At 48.0% G+C, this 18140-nt stretch overlaps 1 protein-coding gene across 2 annotated transcripts in view; it reads right to left on the bottom strand.

Moving 5' to 3' along the window:
* UBASH3B (ubiquitin associated and SH3 domain containing B) overlaps positions 1 to 18140 on the bottom strand; it is a 77666-nt gene that overhangs the window by 17969 nt on the left and 41557 nt on the right. Inside the window, exons 2-5 of one of the 2 annotated variants that reach the window (XM_054176033.1) lie at positions 3395 to 3448; positions 2636 to 2822; positions 1920 to 2118; positions 383 to 552 (exon numbers count right to left, since the gene is read on the bottom strand). In XM_054176033.1, the coding sequence (XP_054032008.1) occupies positions 383 to 552; positions 1920 to 2118; positions 2636 to 2822; positions 3395 to 3448 (610 nt within the window). Of the gene's footprint in view, positions 1 to 382; positions 553 to 1919; positions 2119 to 2635; positions 2823 to 3390; positions 3449 to 18140 lie in introns of both variants that reach the window. The other variant, XM_054176035.1, reaches the window with a different exon arrangement.

Here is an 18140-nt window from a genome sequence, read left to right as displayed (position 1 = left end):
AGGAGAGTCATTGTTAGAATTAATTAAACCAGCAGGACATTGTTCCCACAAGAAGCAAGAAACAAGGTGGGGGGAAACAGCAAGTCTAGACAGTAGGAGTGAAAAAGCACAAAAAAGGCAGGGTGGATGTTGGTTAAGATGACTGGTGGGGTGTGGGACATCTATATTCTGGGTGTCCTCGTGGGACCTGAGGCAGATTCCTTACTGCCTGCATAGTCTGCGCTGTGTACCCATACAGCTCTCATTCATCATCTGAACGCTCTTGAGCTGCAGATGCAGCTCAAACAGCCTACAGCTCTGCTAGGTCCTCTTTTATTTTAGTTTATTTCTTCTATTTTTTTTTTTTGCAATCTTTGGACTGGAAGAAGCTCCAAAGCTTTACCTCATGGTTAACGAAGCGTATGTCCCGGGAGAATATGGCAGCGACCCAGTCGCAGCCCAGCTTGACATCAATGTTCTGTGCTAACTTCTCCAGCGTGGGCAGGTGGCTGGTCTGGAAGTGATAGGCCAGTGTCACGTGGAGCTGCTTCTTGTGGGGCTCCACATGAACATCTGCAACGAGAAGATGTCAGCTAACAGCAAGTGACTGTGGATTTGAGCAGCTTCTCAAAGTTGTAAGAGAGTCTATCGCCTCCGGGCAGCAGCTGGGAGCTGAACTTCACAAGATAGATAGCTCAAGGGGAACAAATTTTGTAGGCCAGTATCTGAAAAGGCTTTGGGAAGGCTCTCTCTCTGCCTATTGCTGCCTTCCCAAATGTGCATTTGTAAAGGTAGCAGCTGTTCCCTTCCACTTCTGGAGGAAGAAAAGTTGTAGGTTGCTGTCAGGTGGAAGCACTGCATTTCAGAGGTGTGAGGAACCCTGCTCTCAACCAGGGGCAGAGACTTGCAGCTGTCCTGCATGGTTTCCCTCAACATGAGGAGGAACAACTTCACTGTGAGGGACACAGAGTGCTCGAACAGGCTGCCCAGAGGGGTTGTGGAGTCTCCTCCTCTGGAGACTTTCAAGACCCATCTGGATGCGTTCTTGTGTGACCTGTGCTGGATTCTATGGTTCTGCTCTGGCAGGGTGTTGGACTCGATCTCTGGAGGTCCCTTCTACCCCCTAACATCCTGTGAGCCTGTTATGGGGTGACTGTCTAGCATGGAAACAGCCCAGGGACTCAGAAGTTGCTGTATCTTGATGAACTTAAAGATCAGGCTAAGGCTGTGATAATGAAGCACTAAACCAGTTGTGCTGTGATTAGTCAAGGCTGAGCACTACAGCAACAGAGTGGGAGGATTAGTCAGGGAGCTATTATAGTGCACTAATGCTGTCCTTACTCTTAAGTTTGGAGGTACTCAGAGGACACCCAGAGAATCAGTTCAACAGTGGAGACCACTGGTTCTGGTTATCTCCCCTCCCTGGTTCCTCATGGGCTCCCCCATCTGGAAGCAGCAGAGGACCAGGCGATGGAGCCATGTGTTGGTAGTGGGATTTAAAAAGGTTCCCTTCTAGGTAGCCAGAGCACTTGGGGTCTTGCCACAGAGCCCTGTTTGCATCTCAGAAATGCAGCAAAAAAAAAATGAGCACAGCCTTTATGTGGCTGAGGAAAGTTTTGTGGCAGTGGCTTGAGGTGGTGAGTAGAGCAGGAAATGCTCAGCCTTGCAGACAGAGCATCTATCGGAAAGGTTAAGGAACCACCAAATGTCAGCTTCCCTTTAAGGAGATAACACATGAGATTAAGTGCAAGGTGATCTTTGAACTGAGTAAGCACTGAAACCCAAAGCACCCTGTGAGGTGTTCCTCTTGGGCTCTCAGTCTTCAGGCCACTTCTAAAAAGTACTGACTTACTGAGCTTTGCTTCTTCCTGCCATGGAAACTTTGGTTTCTCAGAATGCCCAGGCTTTGACCAAGCCACGAGCTCTTTGAAGTCACTCACCTGCTTTAGAAGCAGCCTCTGCAGCAAAGTCTGCAGCAAACTTCTTGAGCACCTCAGCACTTTCTTCCTTGACAAAGAGCCCAATGAAGTTTGAGGATGTGTAGAGCTCCAAAGGCAGAGGGGCAGGGAATTTGCATTTCCACCGCATCACAGTGGCCTGCAGAGCTTCAGTGAGAGCATCAACCTTGCTGTCCTCACACTGCCAAAGGGAACAGGAGAAGCCTTTCTCAGATGGAGAGTCATTCCTTATGCCTCTGTTTAGCTCTTGGTATAAAAGGAGAGGGTTGGGTGTGTGGGTGTGAATGCTCTACCTTTGCTGTAATGCAGTGAGAAAAAGCACAGGGTGCTACAAAAAAGGTACATTGAGAACTCATCTGCTCCTCCCTTGTCCTCAAATCAGGATCAGCTATCCCCAAGTAACCTTCCTAACCTCCCCTTCCCTCCTCCCAACCTATTTCCATGTTATCTATTCCTTAAGGTTAGGAGAATTTGGTTTTCTGCTGCTACTCTCCCCTGGAAACAAGCTGCTTAGAGTCCAGAAACCTCCTCAACAAGCCCAGGCATCAGCAGTAGTGGTGGCAACCCTCCCTCCAGCCCCCCAGCACAACCCCTTCTGTAGCCACTGAATGAAGTGTGTCATGTCTCCAGGCTGAGCCTGGCAAGCGCTGCTCATGAATGCATGCATAAAGGCAACGGAAAGAGGAGCACTGGTTTACCATAAAGAACTGGCAGAGGGTGATGTGTGGGAAGATGTTGTGAGCTTTGTTCTTCCCACAGATCTGCTTTGACTGCTGCCAGAACTCAGAGAGCTTCTGAGCCAGGGGACCGGTGGGGCGCAGGTAGAGGACGTACTCCCGGGGCAGGGTGTCATCAAGGAATGGGTCACCCACATGGGAGAACAGCCTGAGGGGGAGAAAGAACTGTTAGATTGGCAGATAAAGACATTGTATTTTCAGCAAAATCAACTTCCCTTGCCCTCACTCCCTTTTTGCTCTCCTTTTAGGGAACAAACCAGCTCCAGCAGGTCAGGCAGAGGTGCCTTGTCTCACTTGCAGCCCATTACCACTGCTAAGTGATACAGAAAATTGGGTTTTAGTTTCAGGCTGAGGCTCTGAAGATCTAACCTGGGTCACTGCTTCTGCCTTTCAGTGTACAAAACACTGGGAGGAGAGCACTAGAAATTGCTCAACACCTCTGAAAAGGCAGCTCTCAGTTTTCTGTTCAGGTGCTAGGGCGGAGAGCAGAGTGGCTTCTTTCTCTCACCTCTTCTTTTGCTGTTACTCAGGATCACAAGCCCTCAGACAAGGCTTGTTTCTGGGTTGCTTATTTACAGCCCTTCATTTTGAGAGTGCTTTTCAGATAATGCCCCTGTTTTAAACACATCCCACACCCTAATGGCTTAATCTTTAACATGAAATTCACTGATTCCTTTTACTCTTTTTTTGTGTCTGAAACATTTACTACTTCATACCAACCAGTCGCATGCTGCTTGAACACTTCTTCCACCTGTGGATGCCAGTGCTTTTTGTCTGGAGAGAGAGCAAAACAAAAAGAGCATTTCAGTGCTGCTGGATTGGATGGCTGTGGTCACATCCACTGCTTCATCCTGGGTCCTTACTGGGACTGTGTTTGGAAACCTGTGGGATATGCTCTCCAGACTGATTCCCTCAGCCCCCGGGCTTGCTTTTCCCCATGGGGCTTGCTTTTCCCCATGGGGCTTGCTTTTCCCCATGGGGCTTGCTTTTCCCCATGGGGCTTGCTTTTCCCCATGGGGCTTGCCTGCTCACACTCTCTCCAGCACAAGGACATGAAACTGTTGGAGCAAGTCCAGAGGAGGCCACGAAGATGATCAGAGGGCTGGAGAACCTCCCCTGTGGGGACAGGCTAGGAGAGCTGGGGCTGTTCAGTCTGGAGAAGAGTAGGCTCCAGTGAGACTTCCCAGCTCTCCTGTAGCCCCCATCAGGTACTGGAAGGGGCTTGTTACAAGGGCTTATTGTGATAGGACAAGAGGGAATGGATTGATGCTTGAGGAGGGCAGATTTAAACTGGAGACTGGGAAGAAATTCTTCAGAGTCAGGCTGGTCAGACACTGGAACAGGATGCCCAGGGAACTCGTGGATGCCCCCTCCCTAAAGGTGTTCAAGGCTAGGTTGGATGAGGCCTTGAGCAACCTGGGCTGGTGGGAGGCTACCTTGCAGGCAGGTTGGAACTAGATGATCTTTAAGGTCCCTTCCAACTCAAACCACTTTATGCCACCTGCCAAATTACTTTATGCAGTCTGAGTGGCAAAGCCATGCAACCTGCCCCTTTGTGAGGCAAGGACTTTTCCCTGCTTGGCCCAGTGTTTTGCTGCCTAGTGAAGCACCAGCTATTGGCATTTAATGACCTCTTTGCTGGTCATTTGCTTAACGTGACAATTAAAACGTTTAGCTCTGGAAGTGCAGAGGCTGAGGACACGAAAAATGCAATTGCCACCAGAGGGCACAAACCAGAGGTTTTTCAGGTTACAAGAAACTGCCCACATTTGCTAGCTCCCTTCATTTCTTGCTACACTGCAAGTGCTCTTTTGCTTATTTCCCTTCAGGCTGCCTACAAATCCCTTTTCACTCCAGCTAGGAAGACTCAAGCCTTCTGTTCAGCAAGCTTCCCAGTTGCAGAACAAGCCAGCACAGTGCTGTTTGACTTGTAGACACAGAGTAGTGTTTTTTCAAATGCTTGGTGTCAGCATTGAAATGCAGCTGTGGATCAGCTCAGCTCAGACTGCCAAACTCAGGAATTCACCCAGAATCCAAGTGGCATAAGTATTTAGCAAAAAAGTATGAATGAAGGAGGCAGAAAAAGGACAGAAACCTTAGGGCCATGGGGTAGAAGTCAGCCCCTCAGGTGCCATGAAGGCAAATTCAAGATCAGTGTTCCATATAAAGAGAGGCTAAGGGAGCTGGGAATGGTTAGCCTGGAGAAGAGGAGACTCAGGGGAGACCACCTTGCTCTCTACAACTACCTGAAGGGAGGTTGTAGCCAGGAGGGGGTTGGTCTCTTCTCCCAGGCAACCAGCACCAGAACAAGAGGACACAGTCTCAAGCTGTACCGGGGTGGTTTAGGCTCTAGGTGAGGAGAAAGTTCTTCACAGAGAGAGTCATTGGAATGTGCTGCCCAGGGAGGTGGTTGAGTCACCGTCCCTGGAGGTGTTCAAGAGGGTATTGGATGTGGCACTTGGTGCCATGGTTTAGTTGTCATGAGGTGCTGGGTGACAGGTTGGACTTGCTGATCCTTGAGGTCTTTTCCAACCTTATTGATTCTATGATTTTATGCACCATGTGGGATCTGCTGCAGGAAGATGCTGCTGGCTGGTTACAGGAAGTGAGTCTAAGCAATGGAAGAGGATTGTGGCTACAGAGTCCAGCCCATGGCTTTAGGATTAGGGCAGCCAGGACCCTCCATAACTTCCTTTTTTTCTGCCCATAGTGCTGTGCAGGATGCTTGCTGCTTTCTGTCACCCTTTCTGTCTTGCAGTGATGACTTTCAAAAGCACTCTGATAACCGTGTGGGAATACTCACTGTTACCCACCACCACCGAGACATGTGTTGTTGACTCAGCTGTGTTTCAGCTCTGCCCTTGGCTTCTCCACCCCTTGAATATGCAGATTTTTGTTCATTTTGAGAGTAAGAGGAAGGTAGAAAGATAATGTTGCAAAAACAACCAAAAATCCAAAAAGGGGTGGGGGGCTGTGTTGCAAATGGGTGATTATGAAAATACTTCCTCCTGAAGCATTTTGCTGCCCTTATCTGCCAGCACTCATTTGAGATCAGCAGATTGCTAGTCCAAGCACCTGCCTTCTGGAAGGATGGATCTTGCATGGTCAAGGTTGTAGCTTGGTCTGTTCTGTCTTGCTGACCTTCCCCTAGCCTGGCTCCCATGCACGATGCAAAACAGCCACTGCTTTGCTTTGCTTTGAAGAGCAGTTCAGACAAGAGCAAAGAGCAAAAAGCTCTCCCTTGCACAGGCTGGGACCCTTTCAGGGAGGCTGCTCCTTCAGCCAGCAATGTCCAGCTGCCTCAGCTGGCTTACTGTGGATCATCCCTGCCCTGGTTTCATCATCCCTTTCTGTTAAGTTGCCTTTGCTCAGTTCACCTCCCCTCTTGCCTGGATTGTTTATGCTCTTTAAAACACAACTCAAATGTGACTCTCCTAACTATACATCTTGCTACTGAAGCCTGTGTTGCATCCTAGGCAGTGAATTTCACCCTCCCAGTAAAGCTCTGGCTTTGAAATGAGCAGTTTCTCCTGTTACAAAAAGTGAGGGCTGACAAGCTGGCTCTCACTCCTTATTTACTCTCTCCAGACCCCAGAGCAGATCTCTGAAGGAGTCATGCACAATCTAGCAGGACAGATGGTTCTGCCACCCACCCTTGTTGACTTGTTCACGTAATGAATTGATGTTTCCTTGGAACAAATCACACAATAGAGCTCTGCTGGAATTGACTGCAGCTCCTTCTCCACTGCCTTTGGACTCCTGGGACCCCAAAGAGCCTTAGAAAATATTAGACTGGGCCCCACAGACATTTGTTCATCCATGGTTTCAAAAGGTGCTTATCTCTTCCATGGGGACACTAAGCTCCCTTTTCAATTTGATTCCCAGTGCAAGGAGGAAACACTGCAGAAAACAAACAAAAGCCAGGATACATTTTGATCACAGGACCTGAAGCTGAGAGACTTTCTTCTTTTCTTTTTTCTTTTTAATGTAGTGCTGGGAATGGTGATGATCACTGATAACCTCTGCTTAGGCACAAAACAGGGCATGCATGGAGTCCCTCCCAAACACCTTCCTCTGCAGCCACCAGGGCAGAACCTGGAGAGGACCTCCAAGTGCTCCAGATCAACTCTTTAAAAGCTGAGTACTCAAAACCAGTCACACCTATGTTTGACCACCTACAAAGTGGCCTGGTTTTTCACAACTGCTGAGTGCAGGGAGAGCTGGAAGGCATATTCTGCTCCTGAGAAAATCAGGTCACTTAATTAGGTGACTAATTATGGCTTAGGTGCTCGGATTCACTCGTGCTGGGCAGCAGGTTTGGGCTGCAGTATTGTAGCTGGTGGTGATGCAGATGCACAAGAAAAGGAAAACAGAAAAGGCCAGAAAATAACTTATTTTTCAGAATCTACCAAACTGGCATGGTACACTAACCTAGCCTGGTCATGCAAAAATTGCAGCTGGATTCAGTCAGGAGGTGTAAAGCTCTGTGCAGTATTACTAGTCCCTTGAGCCACCCAATTCCTCCATCTCTGAACTTCTGCTGCCTCTGAAAATCTTTTAACAATGCACAGCAACATGCAGAAGCAATTTTGAACTGACAGCAAGGAAGAGGCTGTGTTCAACTGCAGGCCTGGAGATGGAGAGTTTAGGCAAGGGAAAAGCAGATCCTAATAGTGCTTTCAGAAAGCACTGCAGTTACTTTAGCTACCACAAAGAATCAGAGGGGTTTGACTCTTCAGCCTCCATGGCCTCCCGGTGACACTCTTCAGTATCAAGTCACAAGGAAAGTCTTTCTCCACTCAATCACTGGTTAAAGAGCATGAAAATATTTCTAAGAAGTGGCCCAGCCAAACAGCTGACCCCTTAGCCTGAAACATTGCAGCAGAACTGCTGTTGCTGCCCTGGCATACATATTCCTATGTAAGTGGTGCCCATCCCAACCCCAGCCCACTTAATAGGAGAACTCACAGCTCTGCATGCTGCAGAAGTTAACTCATTACTGCTGAAGGGTTTTTGACTTCCTGCAGTCTCAGGGTAGGGGGGAAAAAAAGAAGAAGAAGAAGGAAAAATGGCAAAGAAGAAAAAAAAGGCAACTGGGGAGAATCAATTCAGTTAGGAAATATATATCAATAAACATAAAGTGTAATGGCATAATCCCATTTACTTCAGAGGAAATGGCTGTAATGGGGAATGATGCATTGACCATAAAGAGAACCTTCTGTCTCAGAAGTACCACGCAGAAATCCTCCCTCTCTAAGAGCTCAGCTTTCTTTTCTAGTCCAGGTTAAAGAAAGGAGGCTGTGTATGGCTGCCAGAGGGACTGTAGTGTTAAGGGACTGAGGTGGGGAAAGTTAATGCAAGCAGTACAAGAGCAAGGGTTGGGGGTGAACAGCTTTGAACTGGGGTGGGAAAGAAGAGTGTGTTTGTGCACCATGGCTGGACTGCAGGGGCCAAGATGTTTCAAGGCCACACCTTGAATACTGTGTTCAGTTTTAGGCCCTTCACTAAAAGAAAGACATTGAGGTGCTGGAGTGTGTCCAGAGAAGGGCAACAAAGCTGCTGAAGGGTCTGGAGTACAGGGCTGGTGAGGGGCAGCTGAAGGAACCGGGATTGCTCAGCGTGGAGAAGAGGAAGCTGAGGGGAGACCTCATTGATCTCCTCAGCTCTCTGAAAGGAGGTTGGACTGTGGTGGGGGTTGGCCTCTTCTCCCAAGGAACTATTAATAGGACAAGGGAAAATGGCCTGAAATTGTGTCTGGGGAGGTTTAGGTTGGAGATTAGGAAAAAATGGTTTCCTGCAAGAGTGGTCAGGGATTGGAACAGGCTGCCCAGGGAGGTGGTGGAGTCCCCATCTCTGGAGGTGTTCAAGAAATGATTTGCCATGGCACTTTGGGACATGGTTTAGTGGCCATGGTGGTGGTGGGTTGATGGTTGGACTGGATGATCTTAGAGGACTTTTCCAACCAAACCAATTCTATGTTTCTATGAGTCTATGCTCAAGCCCTCAGAGCTGGACCTTCAGGCTCATACAGAGCAGAGATTGCTGCAGGCAATCTCCTCTCCGCTTCACATTCAAATAGACCAAGGCTGAGTCACACAGCTGATCTCAACCCTCGGGTCCAGAGAGCCTGTTTGTTCTCCAGAAGCAATGTCTAATTCATGAAAAGTTGGCCCCTCTGGCTGCTGCTTTAGGACTGAATTTCCCCATCTCCACTGGCTCTCCCTTTGCTATAATAAGAAGAGATTCAAACCCTGCTGTCAGCAGAGCTGGCCTCTCTGTGTGCAAGAGGGAGCTTGCTCTGCTGCCTGTTCCTGCTCACAAAGGCTGTAGAAAATGCCAGCAGCAGCCTCCACCTCTGATCCACCTACAGTTGTCTGCCTACAGAGGCACTGAGGGATTTGTGAATGAGCAATGGAAGGATGCAGGCAGGCTGTAAAAGAACGGGAATGACTAAACCTTCCCTTTTGTTTTGCACCTCAAGCCTGGGCAAACTTCTTATCTGCGAACAAAACCCCTCGGGGGGGATGAATTCATCATTTCAAGTAGCCTCTGAATCTTTGGCCCATAAAAGATTGAGCTGTGCAAATAAAGGTTTGTTGGGAGCTGCATTAAGCATGATGGAAGCACTTGGCTCTGCTCATCGTTGGGCTCAGTTTGAAGGGCTGCCTGACATGATAAGATAGGAATTGTGGATCATGATTTATGCCAAAGGAGTTTGAAAGATGAAGGCTGTCAAACAGAACATTTCCCCCTCCCCCCTCCTTAGGATTATAAAAGAGGCATTTTTATTTTGGCTTGTGTGTGTGTGTATAAAGTACAGATCTGTGTGGGACAAAAATACATTCAAATAGGCACATGGAGCTTTTTTAAGCTCAACTTTTTATAGCCTGTGTTGGGTTACAATGAAAGAATAGAAAGGGAGATGCTGGCTGGCTTCAGGGAATGGCAAAATCCACAGCTCTGGGAGAGGTGGCTGTAGCTGCTCTTTGGAGCATGCCTGTGAGCCCAGGTGTGTAGGTCAGAAGCCCTCCCCTTTATTTTACAAGTCAAACTTGGTCATGGGTGGGAGGTCCTGAATTTAAGCCCTGCTGTATGGCAGCGCTGTGTGTAGGGAAGCAGTTGTGCATTCCTTGCACAAGCAGGGGAATTCCCAGCCTTTTGTGACTGTGTGTGTTTGTTTCCACACTTCCCATCAAGTGACATTTACATAGGCCTTATTTTTTTTCCCCAGTTGTCATCAATTGTTTATATCATTAGCAGCACAGTCTGCTGCAGGCTTTCAAGGACAAATTCTACACTCGAAGCACAGTTTTGCAAGCAAAATGTCCTTCCATCTGATGGCTCTTGATGTAGGGCAAGATACCCAAATTGCAATTAATTGACCCTGTGTCTCATGAGTTGTTTTTGTTCATAGATCCATAGAATGGTTTGGGTTGGAAGGGATCTTGAAGACCACCCAGTTCCCCTGCCATGGGCAGGGACACCTCCCACCAGCCCAGGTTGCTCAAGGCCTCATCCAGCCTGGCCTTGAACACCTCCAAGGAGGGCACATCCACAACCTCCCTGGGCAACCTGTTTCCAGTGAGGGTGGGGAGACACTGAAACAGGTTGCCCAAGGAAGCCATGGATGCCCCCTCCCTGGACATGTTCACGGCCAGGTTGGATGAGGCCTTGAGCAACTTGGGCTGGTGGGAGGTGTCCCTGCCCATGGCAGGGAGTTGGGACTGGATGATCTTTAAGGTCCCTTCCAACCTAAGCCATTTTGTGAATCATAGAATTGTTAGGGTTGGAAGGCACCTCAAGGATCATCCAGTTCCAACCCCCTGCCATAGGCAGGGACATCTCACACTACATCAGGTTGCCCAGAGCCACATCCAGCCTGGCCTTAAAAATCTCCAGGGATGGATGAGGTTTCTACCACCTCCCTGGGCAACCTGTGCCAGTGTCTCCCCACCCTCACTGGAAAGAATTTCTTCCTAATCTCCAGCCTAAAATCTCCTCTCTTCAAGTTTAAATCAATTCCCTCTCATCCTACCACTACAGGCTCTTGTAGAAAGTGCCTCCCCAGCTTTCTTGTAGCCAGCTTCATGTACTGGTATTCTTTCTGAGTGTTCTACACAAAGGAATGCCCACAGGGAAGTGTTCTGGCCTGCTGAGTTTTCATGTGGGTGATTCAAATGAGTTCCTCTGAATTCTCAATATGCAGACTTACAGTTGGTCACCAAAAATCATATGATACCATTTCTGTTCTTATTTGGGTGACCTTACTACTATAAATAGGGACAGGACAGGAAGATATCACTAGGGATCAAGTTCCTGTTTAGAGTAGGGGGTTGGGTAGGTTTCTTTACTGCTGTTTAAGGAGGGGAGGGGGGGAAATCAAATAAATTTGGTGTTTTAACCCAAGTGCACAGCAGAGGAATTACTTTTTCTCCCCTTCACTGAGCTTTGGTCTCAAGTCTTTCAAGCACCATCTTCTGTTGCTTTGCACCCATGCTATTGGACATGAAGTCTTCCTGCTGTTTAACTGCATGCCTCCAACTGCAGCCACATCCCTCACCAAACGTGAGGTCACTGCTATACCCTGAGCTCCCCTTAGGAACAGGCTGTTCAGTACAACATCCCCAATTTAGGTCAGTGCATGCTGTAAGCAGATCACAGCTCTGCACAGACCCACATCTTGCCTGAGATACAGGAACTTCCAGAGGAGGACGGGGAACTGCTCGGTGGCTACGGTGACTGCAAGATTTCAAACTGTGCTATATCCTGTAGGTCACATAAATATTTATAGAAGGTGCCTGACAGCATGAGAGGGGCTCAGTAGCTCTCTTCCTCCTCCTTTCCCAAGGGCTGGCTGCTTACTCCCAGATACTGAACACCAAGCTCTGGTAAGAGGAAAGAGAGAGAGAAATGGCAAACCCTCTCAGAAGTGAGTTTGGGCAATGCACTGCTTTGTGTTTCCAGTTTCATTTAAAATGCTGGCTGATTTAGATTTCTCTTTTAATCTAGAGGCCAGTCCAGCTGGCAAACTGCAGCCTGGCCACATGATGATGATGATGATGGTTATTTTTAAGTGCAAAGAGTGACGGCCTGGGCGTGTGGCTCTCTTTTAGGTGTTTATTTTTCTAAGTTATGTAAGATTTTGCAGGCGGATTTTTTTGCTTCCCCCCCCCCCCCCCCCATTCCTCCCCTCCTTTCTTCAGCACATGTACACTAAGTCATTCCCCTCAATCCTCTGCTTAGCTGGCTTGTTACAGCAAAAGAAAAGGGAAGTACAGACTCATAAAAAGCCTCCAGGACAAAGGCAGGAATGTAGCAGCCATTTAACGTTTGTAAAGAGATAGAGGGTTTAAAAAGGAAGCAGGATATTATTTTCTGCAGAACAATAACACTACAGCTTTTTATGAGGCATGGCCTTAGATGTCCAAGCCCTGAGCTCCCAGGTGCCAGCCATTCCACCAGGTCCCCCCACGTGCTGGAGAAGCAAGGCACAGGTATTTCGGCTGGGCTGAATGGAGGTTGTAGTCCAGTGGGGGTTGGTCTCTTCTCCCAGGCAACCAGCACCCAAACAAGAGGACACAGTCTCAAGCTGTGCCAGGGGAAGTTTAGGCTTGAGGGGAGGAGAAAGTTCTTCTGAGAAAGAGGAATTGGCCATTGGAATGTGCTGCCCAGGGAGGTGGTGGAGTCACCATCCCTTGAGGTGTTTAGGAAGAGACTGGATGGGGTGCTTGGTGCCATGGTTTAGTTGATTAGATGGTGTTGGGTGATAGGTTGGACTTGATGATCTCAAAGGTCTCTTCCAACCTGGTTAATTCTATTCCATTCCAAAACTCTTCTGCCCCTTTATTCTCCTCTTCAGTTTCAGATGCAAAACCTTGCCATAGATTCAGATTCATAGAATGGTTTGGGTTGGAAGGGACCTTGAAGATCATCCAATTCCAACCCCCCTGCCATGGGAAGGGACACCTCCCACTCATCCAGCCTGACTTTGAACAACTCCAGGGAAGGGGCATCCATGACCTCCCTGGGCAACTTGTTCCAGTGTCTCATCACACTCCCTAGAAAGAATTTCTTTCTAATACCCAGTCTGAACCTACCCTCATTAGTTTTGCTTGCACACTGTTTTCCTTTTTGCTTTTTGGATGCCATTTGTTGTCTGCCTTCTTAGTTCTCTTCCTTGCCTCCTTCTGTGCAAATCAAGAAATGTTTGTTTGAGCAGGAATCCAGAAGGTGGAGATAGAAGTAGATGATGTCTCACAATTTCCTAATAAAACCATGAGAGCTGGCAGAACCTCAGCTGGCTGATTTGGAAAGGTTCACAATTTGGGGGAAAGAGTGACAGGGTTAAGGAGGAGAGGTAATAACCTGCTGCTCTTGAAGAGTTCACAGAACTCTGAATATTAGCAAAATAGCCAAATGTAGAGGATGCAAAGACACTGAAAGAGAAGGTGGTTGTAAATTGAGCACATTCATAGAATTGTAGCATTGTTTTTGGCTAGAAAAGACCTCAAACATCAGCAAGTCCAACTACTGACCCAACAATACCATGGCCATTAAACCATGGCCCCAGGTGCCATGTCCACACCTTACTGAACAACTCCAGGGATAATGACTCCACCACCTCCCTGGGTAACCTTATTCCAAAGCCTGAACAATCTTCTCATAAAGAAGTTTTCCTTAATAACCTAAACCTCCCCTGGCACAACTTCAGGCCATTTCCTTTCGTTCCATCACCTGATACTATGGAGAAGAAAACAATTCCCATCTCACCCCAACTTCTTTTCAGGGGGCTGCAGAGAGCAATGAAGTCTCCCCTCAGTCTTCTCCAGGCTAAACAACCTCAGTTCCCTCGGCTGCTCCTCACCGGCCCTGTTCTCCAGATCCTTCACCTGCTTTGTTGCCCTTGTCTGGACATGCTCCAGCAAATCAGTGCCTGTCTGTCTCTCAGCAGAGGCTTGTCCCCTTCAAATGCCTAATTTGAATACTAGCCAGAATGCTGCAGAATGATCAAGGTTCCATTATTCAAACAGTGCAGTGCAGGAGAGCAGAAGCTTTCATCCCAATGCTATTAATACATTTTCAGCTAACCAGGAAGACAATGTCTTTGCAAGGAGCCAAGTTAGAGGTTTAAGTATGCTCAAATGTACCATCTGGAGTTCCAGTGATAGCCAGGAAAGGAAGCAGTTGTCATGCTGATTGGAAATAAATAAGTTCCCTTGCAGTGTTCAAGACAAATGTGATGCTTTCTTCTTTCTACTTGCTTTTCTTCCCAGGCAGGAATGAGCTGGGATGGAAGAGAGATTTGTCATCCCTCTTTTCTGTGTTGAGGTCCTTTCAGGGCTGGCAACCTCTTCTTTTTTCTCATCATGGGTGGGTTCTAGGCAGAGTGTGGATCTGCCACATGGCTTGCCAGAGTGGGAAGCTGGGCCAGGTGGCTGCTGATGGCACGAGGTGCCTGGTGAGCACTGCTCAAAAGCTGCATCACAATTGTCTTGCTGCCCCTTCATCAGCACCTGCCTCTCCATCTGTCACCTTTCCTCTGAGTGGCACAGCTCTTTGTTTGGAGGCCACTGTTTCGGCAAGTGGCCACAGTGCTCAACACAGATCCAGCTGGTAGCACCAGGACCTGCTTCTGAAACAGAGGAGTCGCCACGGTGCTGGAGCATGTCCTGCACACCCCAAATCAGAGAGAGTGAGATAGGAGGTGGAGAGACAATGAGCTACCCAATGCCACACAGGTGATGAGAAAGGGCATGGTCTCGCTGTAGATGCTCTGGTGTGCTGTGATCTGCCTGCATTGGGGCTCCCTGGAAAGACGATCGGGAGGCTGGAGCACCTCCTCTATGGGGACAGACTGTGGTCGTTTGAGGCTGTGCCTTTAAGAACAAACACTGCTGGAACACACTGGCTAATGTTTTTGGTACTAGAACCAAAACATTCTGATATTCTAAACGAATTTCATTGGTTGATAAACAAAAATTCAGCTTTAGATTGTGAAGCGGTTGGAAAATTTTTTTTTTCCTCAGTTCAGTTCGGTTTGGGAGTTGGGGGAGTTTGGTGTTTCAGCCTGTTCTCCCTGCCTGCTTCTTCTGCGAACTGCTGGACTTGGCCTTCAGATAAGCAAACACTAATCCTGCATGGGCTTTTGAAGCTTGCTAACAACTCTTTTCCTTAGTAACTTGCCTTTCTCTCTCTCTAACCCCTTTTTGGGGAAAAAGGGAGGTAAGGGGGGGAGAGCTAAGCCCTCTCTCAACCTACCACACAGGCTATGAGAGCTGGGTCTGTTCAGCCTGGAATAAGGAAGGCTCTGGAGAGAACATACAGCAGCCTTTCAATACCTGAAGGGGGCTATAAGAAAGCTGGGGAAGGAGTTTTTGTGAAGGCTTGTAGTAATAGGATGAGAGGGAATGGATTGAAGCTTAAGGAGGGCAGGTTGAGACTGGAGATTAGGAAGAACTTCTTGACAGTGAAGGGCGGTGAGAGAGACTGGAATGGGTTGCCCAGGGAGGCTGTGGCTGCTCCCTCCTTAGAAGTGCTCAAGGCAAGGTTGGATGAGGCCTTCAGCAACCTAGTCTAGAGGAAATTGGCCCTGCCCATGGCAGGGGTGTTGGAACTAGGTGATCTTTAAAGTCTCTTCCAACCCATTCTGTGAATCTCCACTTGCTTTTCTGTGCTTAGTTCCTTAAGGCAACCCCACTTGACTTCTTTGCATGTAGCTTTTTTTTACTATCACACAGATCTTTTGGAAGGGGGCAAAAAAACCAAACAAACCAACAAACACCAACCAAACAAAAAGAAACCCTAAAGAAAAAGGCCCAAGTAGCAATTTAAAGTGCCGGTGTTAACATTTTCCAGCTTCTTGGGGTTTCAAAACAGGAAGTTTGGGGGTGGTGCAGTTGCACAACTTGCCAGCAAGCTGCAGTTCTGTGAGCTTGGTGGCACTGGACTGTACCAGGAACTTGCTTGAGTCCTGCAGGGCCAGCAAGGCCCTTTTTTTTTCCCCCTTTTCCCCCCTGTGAGGGTGACAGAGCACTGGAACAGGCTGCCCAAGGAGGTTGTGGAGTCTTCCTCTCTGGAGATATTCAGAACTCGCCTGGATGCCTTCCTGTGTGATCTGGTGTAGGTGATCCTGCTCTGGCAGGGGAGTTGGACTGGATGAGCTTTCCAGGTCACTTCCAGCCCCTGAAAACCAGGGATTGACACTCTTGAATGTGTCCAGAGAAGAGCAACGAGGCTGGGGAGAGGCCTCGAGCACATCCCTGTGAGGATAGGCTGAGGGTGCTGGGGCTGTTTAGCCTGGAGAAGAGGAGGCTCAGGGGAGACCTTATTGCTCTCTACAACTCCCTGAAGGGAGGTTGTAGCCAGGTTGGTCTCTTCTCCCAGGCAACCAGCACCAGAACAAGAGGACACAGTCTCAAGCTGCACCAGGGGAAGTTTAGGCTGGAAGTGAGGAGAAAGCTCGTCACAGAGAGTTTTTAGCCATTGGGATGAGCTGCCCAGGGAGGTGGTGGAGTCACCATCCCTAGTGGTGCTCAAAAAGGCTTGGATATGGTGCTTGGGATCATGAGATCTGTGGTGACAGGTTGATGATCTTTGACGTCTTTTCCAACCTTATTGATTCTATGATGCTGGGACTAATTCTTAGTGTGACACAAGGAGGTTTGGATGTACTGCTGCTATTAGTAGGAGCATTGTGGGTTTAGCTCCTTTTGACTGCCTGTGGAGAGTTTTCTTGTTCTCCAGAGGGAGCAAACACCACAGCTATGGGAAAAGTTTTCCCAGCCCCACAGAGAGGAAGCTTTTAGAGATAACATAGATCAATGTCAACAGGGTATAGCTAAAGACTGAAAACAGAGCATTGAGCTACTCAAGTGTGGATCTCATGGTGAAACTTGTGATGCAAACTTCCTTCCAGGTTAGAGTCCAGGTCTTTGTATGATACACATCCTCAGAGGGAGTGTTTAAATGTTTGCCTGAACCTGCTCAGACTTGACTGCAATGAGATTTGGGCCACACCATCCACTTAATGCAAACAAGCAGCACTCCTGAAGCTTTGTTCAAAGAGGGTGAAGCATCAGGTTTGGGCTTGCATAGCTAAATCCACTCACTGTCTCCATCCTTTTCCATCTAGCAGAATATATTACAACTAAATCTCACTACAGCCTCCTAATTTACTCAATTTAACATCAGACTTGGTCAGTGCATGAGTTGGAATTGCCTCCTGCCACGAGAGAAGGTGATGGTTGATACCAAAGCAATGCTATTTTGTGGCTAGTCTGAATATCTGTTTGCTAGGGATGGAAGAGTTAAATCATAGAATCATAGAATCAGGGTTGGAAGGGACCACAAGGATCATCTAGTTCCAACCCTCCTGCCATGTGCAGGGACACCTCACACTAGATCAGGCTGGCCAGAGCCTCATCCAGCCTGGGCTTAAACACCTCCAGGGATAGGGCCTCAACCACCTCCCTGGACAACCCATTCCAGGGCTTCACCACTCTCATGGTGAAGAACTTCCTCCTCACATCCAGTCTGAATCTCCTCACCTCCAGCTTCATTCCATTCCCCTTAGTCCTATCACTACCTGACACCCTAAAAAGTCCGTCGCCAGCCTTCTTGTAGGCCCCCTTCAGATAGTGGAAGACACCCCTGTCCTGACAGCTGGACAGCAAGCTTGATTTGGTATTCTTGGCACTAGTCAGGTTTTGCAGTATTTCCTGCATTTGGAAGAGCCTGGTTGTGTTCATTCTGACATTTTATTCTCTTCTCAAGCCATCGTTTTCTCCTCTTTATGGGCAATGACTGTTTAGCAGGAGGAATCTTACATGTTGCATACAGCAGTGGACTCTCATCTTTGCTGAAAAGGCAAACCCCAGAGACAGAAAATGGGAAGTAGATGCCCAGCAAGAAGCTAACCACAATCTCACACCTAAAATAGACTCACGCAAAGCAACAAGAAGGAAGTCTAAGAAACTAAGGAAGGTGGAAGGAAGAAGGGTGGAGTGCTGAGATAGTTGGGTTAAAGGGAAAAAGAGACACTCAAAATAGCCTCCTGCTCTAGACAGCTCTGTTCAGGAAATCTTTCAAGCCTTGCTTGTTTTCAATAATCTAAATACTTAATGGTATTTCAGATAATTATTCCTCACTTACTGTTTCTTGCCCTCCAGGTAGGAGCAAATTATGTCAATATTTGTATGGGAGACCTGGGCAAGAACCCTGAAGGGCTGTAAAAAATGGGGGAAAGAAGCAGTAATGCAGTAGATGATGAGGCACACACGGCTAAAACACAACCCCTGAACAGTCTTGGGGTTGGGAGGGCCACAGTATCCCATCTTGGGGTGAGAAATTGCACACAGACCTCAGCCTCTAGCCTGAGAGGTTCTGCAGTGTGTGGTTAAACCAGTAAACTAAAGCTAACGATGTCAGAGTTTCCATTAGGGGGAAAAAAGGTTAGTAGCAGCTGAAA

Source organism: Dryobates pubescens, chromosome 34, assembly GCF_014839835.1.
Source record: "Dryobates pubescens isolate bDryPub1 chromosome 34, bDryPub1.pri, whole genome shotgun sequence".
NCBI lineage: Eukaryota > Metazoa > Chordata > Aves > Piciformes > Picidae > Dryobates > Dryobates pubescens.
The sequence above is the reverse complement of the archived record's forward strand: the minus strand, read 5'-3'. Positions and strand labels throughout refer to the sequence as shown.